The sequence below is a fragment of the Pagrus pagrus genome, assembly GCF_965226575.1.
Source record: "Pagrus pagrus genome assembly, chromosome: 17".
NCBI classification, from domain to species: domain Eukaryota; kingdom Metazoa; phylum Chordata; class Actinopteri; order Spariformes; family Sparidae; genus Pagrus; species Pagrus pagrus.
Window position 1 is genome coordinate 12,248,899 of NC_140201.1, and position 16,105 is coordinate 12,265,003.

Sequence of the window (16,105 nt, forward strand, 5' to 3'; positions counted from 1 at the left end):
TGTTCGCACATAAAGCTAAATGGTTTCATTATGTTTGAAAATAACGCCTGCTGTGGCATGTTTATGACCGGTTATGTCTTCTTGGTTAATGTGGGCAGAACAAAGACATCTCAAACAAAGTCAACTTTGCATTATCTATCTATTTCTAAGTCCACAAACTATTACATGAGACATGCTGTCGCGCCGGGTGACATCTTGCTTTCGATGAACACGGGCATTGTAATTTATCTTACTCAATCCCACAAACTCACCGTCCTGCTGCCGTAAAAACGATCGCACCAAATGTGTATTAATATGCCTCTGAAAATGCCTGAAATACTCAAGTTTGAATAACATTTAATAAAACTTACAGTGCCCAGCTGCTTTATGAAATTACTTTGCTGGATGAAAAATGAAGCGATATATTTATGACCCGTTTTTTTTTTGTTAAGATTTATATCTTCAATATGAACAGATGGGCTTGGAGCTGAATGCCACAGATGGGGTATGGAAGTCAGACAGTACTAAGAAACGGACTAACGCTCTGTTCACACATGCAGTCTCAGAAGTAGCAGGCTCTCTGCCGCCTCTCACGAGCCTGAAGCTCGCGGATGTGTTTAAATAACTTTCACATTCAGCTGTGGTTGGACAGTTACTTTCTCCTGTTGCTATGCTGCAACAGCACACACCTAACTAGTTGATTTTCCAAGCTTTGCATTGTCGTCTGTTTCTTTTGCCACAGTTGTTTGAAGTGCTTAGTTGAAGCTATAGTCAGTTGCTGATGGCTGTGAATGTACAGTAAGTGTGAGTGGGTAGTGACACATTGTTTGTTTCTGTCATTTAATGCGATTAATTGTTAACACATTAAAGTCATTTGTTGTCCGCAATCTCAAGTAGATTTATAATTAATGTAAAAGGAGATCTACATGTATCCATGATTCATTCTGTCTTCCCTACAGCGATCAGCTGTGGCCATCCAGGGAGTCCTATATATGGACGTACGGTGGGAAACGGCTTCAACCTCAACGACGTGGTCAGCTTCGTTTGTAATCGGGGTTATGAAATGGAGGGGCCCGCACGTGCTCAGTGTCAGGCCAACCGCCAGTGGAGCCACCCGCCCCCAACGTGTAAAGGTGGGGAGAAAAGTTAAGTGTATTCACCCCTAACCTTATTTATCCCAACCTTTAAAACCACTTATCTTTTTTTTTTATCTTTAGAGCCTTTCCAGCAACCATCCCTTTTCACTCCTACCCTTTCCATTTCAACTCAACTCTACCTCCAACTTTACTCAGCTTAAACATCTCTGCCATCATAATCCTGAAACTCATTTTTACGTAGACCAATAAAAAGGATAAATTATTTTTAAAAAGTCCCAATTTTACGTAATCTATTGAAGTTTTGAGGTAGATTTAATTCTCTACATCCCTCTCACCCTTTCCTGGCTCCAGCCTCGTGAGTGGAAACTTTTTGTTTTCACTGAAACATAAATCTCAAGCCCTAAATGGTCTCCAACCATAAAAGCAACAAGAGTAGCTTTGCTCACATGAATTTGTACATAATCAATCGGCGTTCTGCCCAGTTTAGGGAGTCGAGTGCCAGTAAAATGTGTAAAATCTGAAAATGCAATGTAATGCAGACAAGTAATCACACTGCGCGGGGCCGGATCCAGGAAACACAAGCATACCTTAATCACATCATCATTTCAATCCTTTTAAACATCAGCTCTATTCAGTTCTTCCTTTTTCACCACAACCTCCTTATTATGCCCTTTATTATTTTACGGAGCTGTATCCCAGAGCAAAACACTGGGATAAGGAAGAGGGGGTGGAGAAATGACCCTCTCTGGTTCATGCCAAATAACACATACTTTTTCTATATCTCTTTGTGTGTATTTGTGTGTGTGTGTCCGTCTCTGTGTCTCTCTGTGTATAGTGGTCAATTGCTCCGATCCAGGTATCCCAGCCAACTCTATCCGACAGAGTAAAATAGAGCATGGCAACTTTACGTTCGGCACCGTGGTGTTCTACGACTGTAACCCAGGATACTACCTGTTTGGATCACCTGTACTGACCTGCCAACCAACTGGACAGTGGGACAAACCCCTACCTGAATGCATAGGTTCGTTTGATCCTTCTGTTTCTGTCTTTTAAGTCTGACAGTGAAGCGGACAGATGATGGTGGATTGATGAAACCTTTACTGTTGCACGTATGTTTGCAGTGATAATAGTTGTAAAGTTATCATCTTGAACTCTCTTGAAATGAAAAGCAGGCTGAAAAAATGTCCGGCTGATGAACGTCAGCAAATTACATCAAGCTAACTAGGTACTAGATAAGCTCAGCTAGCTTAGCATAGCGCATACTGTAGGTGTTGGATGAAAACTCTGTCTCCAGGCGACTTTTTATGCATCTGCTAGCTCATTGAAAACAGAAATCTGTCAAAGCAGACTAAAATATGCATTCAGTGGCAACAAACAAGATATCATGCTGAAAAACTCTGGCAAAAAGTCAGTGTTGTCACCAGCTGATGTTAAGGAAACAGCATCTCTGTTTCCACGCACACATTGTTTTATTTCAGTGCACAGTAGGGGTGTGCCATATTCTTTCAAAAAGGGAGCCACTTCAAACTCATGTCACCACCTCAAACAGAAGCAACAACTTGACTAATTTTCTTTCCTCACATGGCAAACTCAACAAACCTTGTTTATCCAGTCACAGCGAAGAAACGTTTTTTGCCAATCACACAAGTAACACTAGGGTTAGGATTGGATGGACAATGTTTTGCACTTATTTATCCATGACTTCACTTCACCATCCTAGGTAAAAAAAATAAGCTTGGTTGAGAACGGGCAAAGCCAAAAATCCCATGAGGAGAGCTCAAAAGCTATTGTAAGACCTACAGTCTAGTATTTTGTCATATCCTCAAAAAATATTGGATATTATTTCAGGGCCATATCACCCACCCCTAGGTAGAGCTAGTAAGTCCAAGTAATACAAATATAATGAGGAACAATTTAAGATCAACATGAGTTTTCATGCTTGGTTACATTACAAGAGATAAAGCTTTTAGGATAAGTAACTACTCGTGTTACGTGTTCAGTTCAAGTAGGTTGTAAGCTATCCAGCTACATGCTATGTATGGGTTGCAGCTCACGTTAGAGCAGATGTTTAATTCATTCCAAGAGAGCCATAAATTTCAGAAAGCAGTGTGTCTGTCTCTTTCCTCCATCTGTCTCACTACCCTTAATCCTACACATATCTTTTGGTTTCTGAATCTGTGCCTCCATTTCTTGACAGGGGTCTCTGCAGCTTTTCTCTCAAAGCTGTGTTGAATTGAAACGAGCTGTCTATCCTCACTTCATCTCTCTCTCTCTCCGGCTCTCTAGTTGTAGATTGTGGTCATCCCGGCTCTCCCCCTAACGGTGTGCTGAGTGGAGATAAGTTTACATTTGGTTCAACGGCTCGATACTCCTGTCTGGGCGGAAGACAGCTGAAAGGAGAATCATCCAGGACTTGTCAGCTCAATGGGATCTGGAGTGCCCCCATGCCCTTCTGCTCTGGTAACCATTTTAACCTCTATTGAATAAACAGTAGACCCTATCTGTAAGAGTAATAGATAGATAGGAGTTGTAGATGAAAGGCGAGATGTACAAAGCACGGAGACTTCACGGAGTGTAGACTCGGAGCACTTCATGCTTTTGCATCTCGCACGCACCCTTTTTGAACCATTTCGCACTTGGTCAAAGGGATAATGGGGGGGATGGATGGACAGATAGGAGAATATTTCAGTGTCTGTCTGTTAAAAGGGCTGTGGAGCATAACCTCCCCTACAACCACACGCATATACACCTCAGCCCTGGACCCTTAACAATGCACTTCTGTTCTCTGTGTGAGGCTTCCTTCTTGTGATTGCTGATTGCGAAATACTGTGAATGGAAGGTCAAGACTAAAAGTGGACGGATGAAACACTGACTGTATGCTCTTTAAACACAAACACATTTAAATACTTAAAGAGTGACCAAACCGCCAACCCCTATTTTTAGCCCTCTAATGTTTGACACCTGGCTATTGCAAGTCAATGTTTCCATTAGCTGATCTGAAAGCAGGTGACGTGTACGGTTGCAGCTTTCATCACCACCCAACCTTCCCTCCCACCCCCCTCTGATGAAGGCCCTGACATCAAACCTGGCGTGCCACGAATTGTTTGAAAATGTCAATTTGTACTGCTAGACCAGTAACTGCAGTATAATAATCCTCCAGGCGGTATCGTCTACGAGTGACCTCCAGTCACTCTATGTTCTCAGTCCCAGCTGCTTCAGCTCCGACTGTCTCAGCACCGTCTGTCTGCATGTACGACCAAAACTAGTCTGGGTCTGAACCACCGTGGTCTTGGCAAACAGGAGACTCCACAGGCGAGAAGACCCCCACTTCATAAAACACTTGTGTCGCAAAAATATTTGTGCAATTTGTGGTTTAGTTACTCTTTAAACACTTCAGGTGGTGGATATATATATGGATATATATCCTGTGCATTATCTTCATTATTAACTGTGTTTTTGTTTTCCGTGGTGAGTGGATTTGAGACGATATTGTGTACTGCTAATGCACAGCTATCATTGTTCTGTAAAATGCTTTACACAAGCATTTTTCCTCCCTGTTGGATTAACTGTGTATGCATATCTCACCACTTATTGGGCTGAATTGTCTCTCCAGACAGAAAGCCTCCTTACCTTCCATCATGTATAAACAAACAGTCGAAGTTATATGGTTTTTAGTTGGCTGGCCGGGGGATGATTATGGCTCTTCAGACTGAGAGGCTCCCAGCTGCCGCTTATATAACAAAGTAACTGAAAACACATCCCAGACGAGTTGTCCAAGAATATATTGTTATTTACAACAATTGTCTGGGGGAGACGCAGGGTGAGGGAGGGTAATAGTTTATAAAGCAGTGAGTCATGGTTTGCACCAGACAGGTCTGTACCAGAGCCCTGCAGAGATAAGAGTTCACCCCCCTGCAAGAAGCGCGACGTCTGCAATAATGCTCCATGACTGTTGATAAGCAGTGGCGTTTGTGATGTAATGTTGGTTATGTTAACAAATGCACTTTTCAGGGGGCATTATATATCCATTTAACCAAGTGGGTGTAGTGGTTACTGTGGCTGAAATGAAATCAAAAAACTAAATGAAAACATACTTGTCTCAGGAATAGCGGAGCGGATGCCAGACTTCACGATAGTGAGGATTTCAGATTTGATTTGTACTAACGCGCTGTGAGCCTTGACCTACTTTACACTTGAGTCCTCAAAAACTAAAAATTCAAAAGCAAAAACATTCAAGAATCAAGTTTTTTTCCTGAATAAATTCAATAACCTGACACTGAGTAGAGCGCATACCTCTGCCAAGGCCCCACAGTCACCTATTTTTCCTTTAGTAAAAAAAAAAACACGTCTTTGAAAGCAAATTGTTCAGAGTCAGCACTTGCAGCTTGTTTATGTAAACTTGGAACTTGACCTAGACTTGTTTTATCATGTACTTGTCTCAAAAACCTTGAAGGATTAGTTCAACATTTTGGGAAATTAAGCTACAGTCTCGTGGTGGTTAGCTTAGCTCAGCACTGAGACTAGAAACAGGGTGAAACAGCTAGCATTGCTCCCTCCAAGATAAAGCAAAATCCACCTACCAACACCTCTAAAACTCATTTTTTATAATCTGCACAAAAACGACATTTTAAAAATAACAAAGTGTTTTTTTATTAAGGGGGGTAATGAGCATGACTACGTCTTGGAGTATGCAATCACTTCCCTGTGTGTAGTCCTCAGTATGAGATTGCCAGGAAAGAACGGAGACTCCGGGTAGTAATAACCCCCCTGTAAAATCACAAATTGTACAATCACAAATTGCCTTGTTTAATGCAGCGCAGTGAGCAAATACATGTTTCTTCAAATGTCAAACTATTCTTCAAATTTTTGGTAACTGCAGGCTAAAAGGCTGGTACTTAAAAAATATATGTTAGAAGAAACTTCATCATGTTTAAACAGTTTAATGTGTCCTTCGAGGCTTCCCTGCTCACCCACCTACAGTAAGACTCTTTATCATGAGAGTGAGAATGATTTTTTTCTCATCCAGCTCTCTGAGAACTTCTGCAAACGTGGGCAAAGGAGCTTCAGCTCAGTAACCCGCAAATTTACCCGAGCCAGAGTACAGCCATAATCTTTCTATCGGATAGATGCTCGTGTGTGTGTGCAGATGAATGTGTGTGTGACCGATTAGTGGTTGTTCCAAAGTCACCTGAGGGAAACGACAGAGATTAGTTTTCACTATGCTCTGACCCACAAAACTTACACACACAGGCACACACACACGCACACACACTTGCACCAGTGACATCAGGTAGATTGGTTGTTCTCCCTGTTGAGACCAGATACACCTGAGGCTACATGGTGGCTTTGTAGCTGTGTCAGTGTGTGAGTGTGTCCCATGGGAGTTGTGTAGATGGCAGTGCAGCGTCTCTGAGGGTGTGTCTGTCTGCACTTTTTTTTTTTAACTGCTTCCAATATTCACATAGAAAAGTAATTCATCCTGCTACGGACCATTTGCTCTCATTTCCGAGCTTTTAAAGACAAATAACGGTGACACAATGCTATAAATGTTTATTTATTTGCATCTGAGACATCTGAAAACCTGAGGCATTACAAAGGATGTTATATCATTATTACATGTTGTGTCTGTGGTGTGTGTGAGCTCGATTTAGCAGCAAGCCTCTAGATATTTGCAGTATAGTACAAACAGAGCCGGTGTGAAATTAGGTTATTTGTCAAAAATATCACAAAAACGCCGCAGACACATTTGGGAAATTCGTACAGTAAGGAAGCTGTTTTGTATTTTGTTGCACACCTTCAATTAATGTTCAATAATGGATGTGAATGGTGTGTGCAAATGTATAATTACTGTTAAAATGGTAAATAAATGAATCCTGTTTTCTTCTATTAGCAGAAATTAATCAGGTTTTGACATTAATAGAATGAACACATGCGCCAGTTGATAACAATACATGTATGTTTGTCTGGACCTGCAAGTCAAAGTGTGTGTGTGTGTGTATGTGTGTGTGTGTGTGTGTGTGTGGGAGAGAGAGAGCATGTGTTCCCAGGAGCGTGCTCTGTCCGTCAGAACGAATTTGCTGACCAGGCGGCTCTGCAAGGGCAGAGCGAGGATCAGGCACACATTGCCACCCACCTGCCCATCAACACACATACATTCAAACACACAAACACACACACACACACACACACACACACACACACACACACACACATACGCATACTGTACTCTTAAGGCAAACATATGCCTCTTGTCACCAACAATGCGTGTGCAGTCCACCTCCATCTGTAGGCAGCCATTTCATACTTGAGCATTCACCTCTTAATGCTGGGTTCAGTTTAGATTGCTTTACAATGCAATAACTTATCTTCCCAAGGATTTTAATTTGATCAATTAAAAGTCATTTTAAGGTTTGAAGTACATTCTGAAGATGCAGCTGGTTTTTTGATGATTCAAGTGTTCTAGCTTTAAGATCCGAGACCTCATTCTGCTTCCTCGTTCCTTTCTCTGCAGGCGACACAGCTGGTTCCTGCGGCGACCCTGGCATTCCCTCGCAAGGATCGAGGGAACAGACGGATTTCAGGATCCGCTCCAAGGTTCACTTCAGCTGCTCGGAGGGCTTCGATCTGATTGGTTCTTCAGAGAGGATGTGCTTCCCTAATGGGACCTGGTCCGGCACACAGCCCTTCTGTAAACGTAGGAAGACGCTTTGACTTGATCTCAGCACTTCGACACTTACGCACAGTCTCTTTAAATAGCCGTAGCGGTAGAGCTGAAACTCATTGAGATGCACAAGCCTCTCTCCCTCTCATTCTCTCATTTTCCCCCCCAGCTGTCCAGTGTGGTAACCCTGGCACTCCCAGTAATGGCAGAGTATTTCGTTTGGACGGGACAACATTTTCTCACTCGGTCATCTACTCCTGCATGGACGGCTACCTGCTCACTGGTGCCACCACCAGGCTGTGTCAGGCCAATGGGACCTGGTCAGGAGTGCAGCCCAACTGTACCAGTGAGTTACCTGTTGTACACTGAGAGATGGCTGTAAGATATGCAATTTAGTAATATCAAATAAGTAATCAAAGCTCTTTGCAATACCGTTTTTATGTATTCAAATTATTTTGGAGATGAACTCATACCTTTACGTGGAAGCTAAAGAGCAGACTGTCAGCTTTATGTATTACTAACTATATATAATCAGAGTATTAAATCCTTGCTTTGCAATGACGTCAAGTCTCCAACCCATAAACATCCCCAAACTCCTGATGTGTGATTCTAAGGTTTCCAGCCTCTTGCGACCCTACTTTATGCCCGGTTTTAAATTATTCGGCGACAGTATAGGATCTGAGTAATGAAATCAGCCTCAAATCTTCGTGCTCCTGCTCCAGATTTTATAGGGTGACATGAATAACCTTGATTGTTGTTTACTTTAGCTAATTTGCTTTTCGAACTCCGTGGGGGAAAAAAAAAATCCACAGGAGTAAACAACCATAAAGCATAACATTCTGCTCCCATATGAAATGTGACCGGAGCCATGGTTGAGCAAGTGTTAATCAGTGCTGCACGTTACACAGACTACAAAATCTGCATGTCAAGATAAAAACAACAGCTAGAGTAGCATATAATAGTAACAATTAACATGCAGCATACTCGCGAACAAAATTATCTCATTAAACACATTTCTACATTGTGTCCCAAGGTGAAATTCACTTACCTTGGGACCCCACATGAAAAGGGTACTCGCAGTGTAGTAATGTTTTCCAATTTTCGGTGACATTCCTGACTTTAATGCAAAGAAATACGCTTTGAAATACCCAGCAGCACGGAACAAAGAGAAATGCTGAGAAACCACATTTCTTCAATATGGGGTCCTGGAAAGAGAAAAGTTTATGAGAATACCCTGATTTAAAGGAAATAGCTTCCACCGTAGATTACACTACATCTATTAACAGGCATGACAGTATCTGGGGTGGGTTTAAAAGCATTTAAACTGCCTATTAGACTATGAAGGACAGGACTTTATAAGTGCAGTCAGGGGAATCCTAATGCTCCTTAAAAGAGTCCCAGGGCAACCTCAGCCAATTTAACATCACTGTTGTTTCATTCATGAGAAGTGAAGCCCATACCTGAATCTAAAGAGATCATACGGTCCGATCACAGATTTGCTTCCCGCTTTGATCTCCACAACTTCAAATTACACAAATAAGTAGACGGATATGGTTATAGTCGATAAATATGCAGGCAACGCTTGGATCAAAGCAACTTTGTTCAGATGAGATTCCTGAAACAAAATCTCCTGACAGACTTTATCTCAAACTTTGCCATTCTGATGTATATTTCTCCCTTCTTAGACACAGACAGTGATAAAAAAAAAAAGATTTAAAACGGCAAACATGAAACTACTGACATGTCCATCTCAGATTAACAAAATACTACCTCTTTGTGCCGTATAGTAACTGTCCTCTGTCACAGTCGGTCCATTTGTTCGCTTCTGTCACCTCCACTGTCCTGTGCCGTTTCTTTTAATCTTCCTCTTTATCTCTCCTTATCATTTAAATGACCAATATAAAAAAGCATATAAGCAGGAGTTACAAGCAAATTAGAATTCCAATTACCTCATGCAGTAAAGTAATCTTAATCTTCATCCCGTCTCCTCCACCCCAACCCCGCTTCTCCGTCTCCACAGTGATAAACTGCGGCGACCCAGGCGTTCCAGCTAGCGGCCTTCGCTACGGAGAGGACTTTACAATCGCTCAGAATGTCTCCTTCCAGTGCCAACCAGGGTACAGGATGGAGGAGGATGGATCGCCTGTGAGGACGTGCACACAAAATGGGACGTGGAGTGGGAATATGCCTATATGTACAGGTACATAGTGAATGAAACCACATAACTCCAGTGCAAATCAATGGCCACCTGTCAAATTCACAGCTATATAAAACCACAGCTAACGCTACTTTGTCCAGAAAATGTTAGTGGCATAGCAAACAGTGAGTTCTGAATCCTTGTATAGCCAGAGCTGTATAAAGATTGACACAGCAGATTCTTCCTCTGTGAGGAGAATCAAGAAAAACAAACAAATCAGATGCTAAGAGTCACATGTAACATCTTGTAATTGCTGTGATTAGTTAAATAGTATCTTTTATTGGACTTGATTGAAAGCGTCTCCCAATTATTTGCATTGAACAGATTTTCAAATCAGTTGTTAAAATCTATTATCTCATCAGCCAGTCTGCCTCTATCTGCAGTTATCAGTTCATTTACAGGATGGTGATTTTGACTGAAACAGGCGCATCACCTGCAGCTGCTAAAAACTGATTTCTCTCTCTCTCTCTCTCTCTCTCTCTCTCTCTCTCTCTCTCTTTCTCTCTCTCTCCTTCTCTCTGTTAGCGGTGACCTGCCCGGCTCCCCCTGCCATCAGTAATGGGGTATTACAGGGCAGTGACTTTGAATGGGGCAGCAGTGTGAGCTACAGTTGCTCACCTGGATATGAGCTCTCATTCCCAGCGGTCCTGACCTGTGTGTCCAATGGCACCTGGAGTGGCATGTTACCACAGTGCTTACGTAAGTACACACACACACACATACGACTTCACGTACCATTACCAGGCACACACACGCATTGCCTGTTATTATTCTTTACCCGCCATTAGTTACAATTGGATGAAAATCTACCTTTGTCCTTGAGTGTGCTTGTCAGCAGTGTTAGCCCTGCATACTGAATTGAGATTGTGTGTGTGTGCAGCCAAGTTTTGTGGGGACCCCGGTACCCCAGTTGGTGGTTTCAGAGAGGGACGGAGTTTCATCTACCAATCAGAAGTGTCCTTCACTTGTGCCCCACCTCTCATTCTGGTCGGCACAGCGACCAGACTTTGTGAAAGCGATGGTACCTGGAGCGGCACACAGCCACGCTGTATTGGTAAGTTTAATCATTTGTGTTCACTCAATGACCAGAAAAACCAGGGAGGCCTATGGAAACCTATGTGATGAAAAATAAAAAAAATTAAGTCATTATAAGTAATACGAAATAATGACTTAGTATCTCAAAACAACGACCTAGTATCACAAGTAATGACTTAGTAATGCAAAATAATGACTTATTCATTTGAGAAAGTTTCTCATTATAATGACTCACAGGATCTTTTTATTATTCATCACATTGGCAAAAATTGGCTATTTTACAAATGAAAAATATCGTACACGTAGTTTTGGGAGCGTGTCCTTCAGTGGTTATGGAATTTCTTTCAGTCAGCTAGAAAATCTGACCATGATTTATTGTGTTTTTTATGAAAAGATAATTTAAAGAAAACCTTCAAATCTTCCATATTTCTTTTCTCACTTTTTGCTTTGTTGGCCAACAGAAATCAGTTAAATTTTTTATCTGTTTGTTTTTTTATATTCATTTGATCACTCAGTCTTAACTACAATAACTTGAAGAGAGAGAGAATAGATAAGGTTATGATTCTGACCTTCTGACATTGAATGCCAGCTACTTGGAGCTATAGATGTATTTTGGTCAGCACCAAACAAGTATTGACATTCAAAAACCCAACCCCAGGACAGTTAACCAACCTAAAATAAACAACTCCAAACCTTGGCACTACACCTCTGAATAAATTCATGAGTTCATAAAGTTTCCAAGCATTATGCTGTTCGACAAATACTCCAACTTGTTCAAAATACAGAACATCTACCGAACATCTTTATACAAGATTCACCTGATTACTTTTAATAGTTCCTGACTATATCCACAATCATTTATCCCTGGACTGCAGCCTGGTATCCTCAGGCAGGGATGTCTCGCCCACTTCAAAGTCTGGTTTGAAATTAAAAGGTGTTGATGATCAGTCTCCTAGAGGCCCCAGACTTTTCTGAATGATATTCCTCGGAAGGTAAAATAAGTGTCTTCTTTTAAATAACACTTCAAAGCGTAATATTACTGACTTGGTTGTTACATTGTCCCATAGCAGTACACGTTTGCACTCTTAATTATGTTTTTGTTTGTCGTTATTTTATGTGTTTACTTTCCTCAGTCTGGGCTTAAAACTTAGGAAACACATTATTATTTTGCGCCAGCCTGCCAGTTTATTACGACTGGTTTGTGGCTCACTGGGGAGCCTGGACTGGTGTCTGATGTTCCCCTGCTTAATGATCATGGCAATTAATGACCCATCGTCAGTGAGCTGACAGCCACATTTAAGTTCACTCATGGGTTTCCTGTGCAGAGCAACTACTGTTCTGTCAAAGTTAAAGTTACATAGACGTATTGGAATAATAATCAACAGTGACTTGAGGTTTAAGTGAGACAATCTCTTAAATGAGAAAGGCACTTTAGGAGAACAAACCTTCGAGGATTACTTTCATGTTTCCAAATTGGCAACTTTCCCTCATGAAACTGCTGCTGTTTTCACTGTTGGACTGAATCAGTATCATAGATGTCCTGCATGTAACATGTGATTATTCTAACTTTTAAAGACAGTGTAAGTGAAACCTTGTGTGCCATTTGTTTAAGCTACTTCAGCTAAAATTGTGGATGGACTGATTAAATCCAAACATCTAAAATGACATAAAACAGAATAATAGCTGAGCGGAGCAAAGAGCCACCCTCCAGTCACGTGTCCATTAAACATTAGCATAGAAGCTAGATTGGCCGCCACATTCGGTGAATATTGGGGCAATCCAATGTCTATTATATGGTCATAAAACTACTGAACAATCATCTTGGATATGGATTGATTGCCAACTATGTTGAATGATCATCCCGTAAGTTATGTTTCAAGCAAGATTTTTAACATTTGCTGGTTCTAGCTTCTTAAACGTGAGGAGATTAAACATGAAAGTAATTAGCTAACGTTTTTATATAACTGATAGTAAAAATAGTCATTAGTAGCAGCCATACTTAAAGGGTAACTCTGCCAACTTCACACCTTAAAGTGTGTTGACAGGTCTTGCAAAGTATTACTGCATATGTGATAAAAGAAGCATAAAGTCTTTTGGCTAAGTTGTGGGTAATGCAGGCACCAGGTTTTGAAAAAGAAGAAAATGTGTGGAATTGAAAATGTCGATATCTCTGGTTCTGCTGTGTTGATTTTGATCATTTGTTTTTAGCCTATCCAACATCTATTAAAACACTTTAATGTGTACATTTGTGGAGTTACCCTTTAAATCTAGGTTGAACGGCTGATTGTTCATTAGAAAACCTGTTTTACAAAAATGTACTCCTGTATACTGCACTGTACTTAGAAGTAAAGTTGCCTCTTGGAGACGAGTTGTACAGAGTAGTGCATCCGTGACACTTTTAGGCCAGATTCGAACTTCTAAAACAGCTTATACTCAATGAGTTACGTCTTAAGTATTTTTCTATAAAGTAGGGATCCTACACAGGAAGCCCTTCTCAGAAATTACAAAGAAAGCCTCTGCTCATACAGTAAGCGAGGCAACACCAGTACACGCTGGAACTTACAGTATTTAGCAAAAGGCTTCCAGAAATGGGCATCCACATCCAACTTCAAACATGCCGCTGCTGTCCGGGGATTAAGAAGAAATTGAGAAGGGATATTCAGCACACATTACAAATGGTCCCACTGGGTCAATTCAGCACCACATGTGATGTTTAGAGCACCACTTCACACGTCTGATTCTGAGCAGGTGCTTAAACATCAAGTGTGGTGGTGAATTGTAATAAATGAGAGCTTTTGTAATGCGAACAGACACTTGACTCTGTGTTCCTTCACAGCACCAGATAAGGCATGCATGCGGCGCTTTACAGCTGCCATAAAGTGGAAAGTTCCCTGTGAAATAGACGATCTAAAAATAGGAGGCTGGCTCTGAAGTGTTACTTGATTGATGTAAAGACTTAACCTATAGCTGCTGAAAAAGGAGAAGTCACGGTGGAAAAAGTACGAAGGGGAATCTTTAGTATCTGCTCAGTATCGTGATTTTTTCCTCAGTTTGAGACTATGAAACATTTACAAGCATCCACACAAACAGAAGGTGACAATCAGTGTTGCTTTATTTACTTTCATGATGGACGTGAGATTGTAATGTCGAGTATTGGGCATTGTATGTGTGTGTGTGCGCGCTTGAGTGATTTATTAGCACGTGATTGCAGCTGTATGTTAGTGTTTGATGTGTATTACAATGTGACTGAAACAGAATGAGTTTTGAGCTGAAGCAGCCTGCTCTTTAAATAAGACAGACGAGGAGGGAGGGGTGGGTGGGCAGAGAGAGAGAGATACAGTGACATGGAAAGATAGAAAGAGAGAGAAAGAAAGCAGTTAGAGAAAGAGAAGGAGAGGGAGAGGGAAGGGGGGCAGTAAGAGAGGTAGAAGGGAGAGAGAGAGAGAGAGAGAGGGAGAAGTGGAGAGTGAATCTGTCATTTCGGAAGCTGTATTGAATCGAGCTCTGCGTCAGGATGTGCTCTACATGCTGATGTTCCTGCCACACACACACACACACACACACACACACTCTCAAAGCGAGCCCTGCTTCGTTTTCTGGTAAAGCACTACTGCCCCCTGCTGCCCTGCTGGGACACATACCCTGCTGTTACCATGACAACAGAGGAGAGGAGAGTTGAGAGAGGACATATAATGTTACTGCTAATTTATCTTTCTTTTAGATTTTGTGTGTAATTACTTACAAGCTCGCGCTGTTCTTTTCAGAACCGACGAAAACCAGCTGTGATAATCCGGGAACGCCGCGCTATGGCTCCTTAAACCGGACCTACGGTTTCAAGGTAAAGTATCTGCACTGGCAAACTTAACTCTAGAGCTACCTTCCTACCCAAGTAGGTAACCTGTTGGATTGCTGACGTTGCTCCTTTGAGAGGTAAAAAATGCAACTTGACAATCTAACAAGTTACAAAGACAGAGAAAGGAAGGGAAGAAGGAGGGGTGAGACCGGTGAAACTGAAATCTTTGAAAACTGTTGGTGAGAGAAAATAATGCGTTTATGCCATTTTGGGCTTTGGGAAGTTGTGATTTTTCACTATTTTATAACCCAAACAAAAGTTATTTTGCAGATTACTTGGATATATTTACCATTTTATACCATGTAAGTAGCAAAATCAGTTGATTCTGGTAGATATCACTCTTTTTACCCCCATTATGATCTTATTGCAATGATCCTACGGATGTAAAAGAGTTCTTGGTTGCTCTGATCATTCCCCCTGCCCTTCTTCTTCTCCTTCATTATAAAAGAGAGGGCTAAAGTCCTTGCTCTGCGTAAATATGCATTCTAAAGTTGAGCCGAAGCTAATATGAGATCGCAGCTCTCAGAGTTGGTCAAATCAAATGGACATCTTTGCCCAGTGTGTAGGTTTATTGCCGGTGCTGTGTCCAGGCAACAAACCTACATGCAACTACAGTAGCAGGAATTAATCCCCCGCTGAAGCTCCACTAGGACACAATGTCCAAGGGAACAACATGACTGTAATGTTGGAAGATTACCACTCGCATTCAGCTGAAGATAGACGACAGAGAAGGTTACAGCAAACCATTACTGTTTTAACTTAATCACTGTATGCCATGTGAATTTTGTATCAGGAAAGACATTTGAACATATCCTCCAAACATTAGCTGGTTTGATTTAGATAACCACCATCAGTCAGTATCTACGAGATGAAGTCTCAGTTTTTGCTTTGGTGCTTATGATGTTCTCAGGAAAGATTTTTTATTTAAATGAAAACTACTTTAATGTTGCAACACATGTCTTTGCAGTTGCACAGTCATTGCACAGTTACCATTAGAGATGCAGTATGTGGATTTTTTTTTGAGCCAATATCAATAAACAAAATGTTCATGCTCGACACCAATAACATGACTAGTAATTTCCCATTTTATATTTTAAAAAGAAGTTCCTAACCTGTAGTGTAGACACACCTGAGGGTTTAAACGATGTAGTGAGCAAAATGACATTGTAGACGTTCTCCTTCCTCTCAGAACCCTTGTGGAACATGTACGGCAAATTGCAGTTGTCTTTTACCAAGGCCAACTCATCAAATACTCTAACAGACATATTATGTAATTTGAGATT

The 16,105-nt window shown here is 41.3% G+C and overlaps 1 protein-coding gene across 4 annotated transcripts in view; it reads left to right on the forward strand.

Annotated features, from left to right (window-relative positions):
• Positions 1–16,105, forward strand: part of csmd3b (CUB and Sushi multiple domains 3b) — a 341,165-nt gene that overhangs the window by 314,189 nt on the left and 10,871 nt on the right. For 3 of the 4 annotated variants that reach the window (XM_084380344.1, XM_084380346.1, XM_084380347.1), the window contains exons 56-64: positions 939–1,124; positions 1,912–2,097; positions 3,363–3,536; positions 7,588–7,770; positions 7,907–8,083; positions 9,758–9,937; positions 10,460–10,633; positions 10,815–10,988; positions 14,734–14,807. In XM_084380344.1, coding sequence (XP_084236470.1) covers positions 939–1,124; positions 1,912–2,097; positions 3,363–3,536; positions 7,588–7,770; positions 7,907–8,083; positions 9,758–9,937; positions 10,460–10,633; positions 10,815–10,988; positions 14,734–14,807 — 1,508 coding nt within the window. The remainder of the gene's footprint in view (positions 1–938; positions 1,125–1,911; positions 2,098–3,362; positions 3,537–7,587; positions 7,771–7,906; positions 8,084–9,757; positions 9,938–10,459; positions 10,634–10,814; positions 10,989–14,733; positions 14,808–16,105) is intronic. The other variant, XM_084380345.1, reaches the window with a different exon arrangement.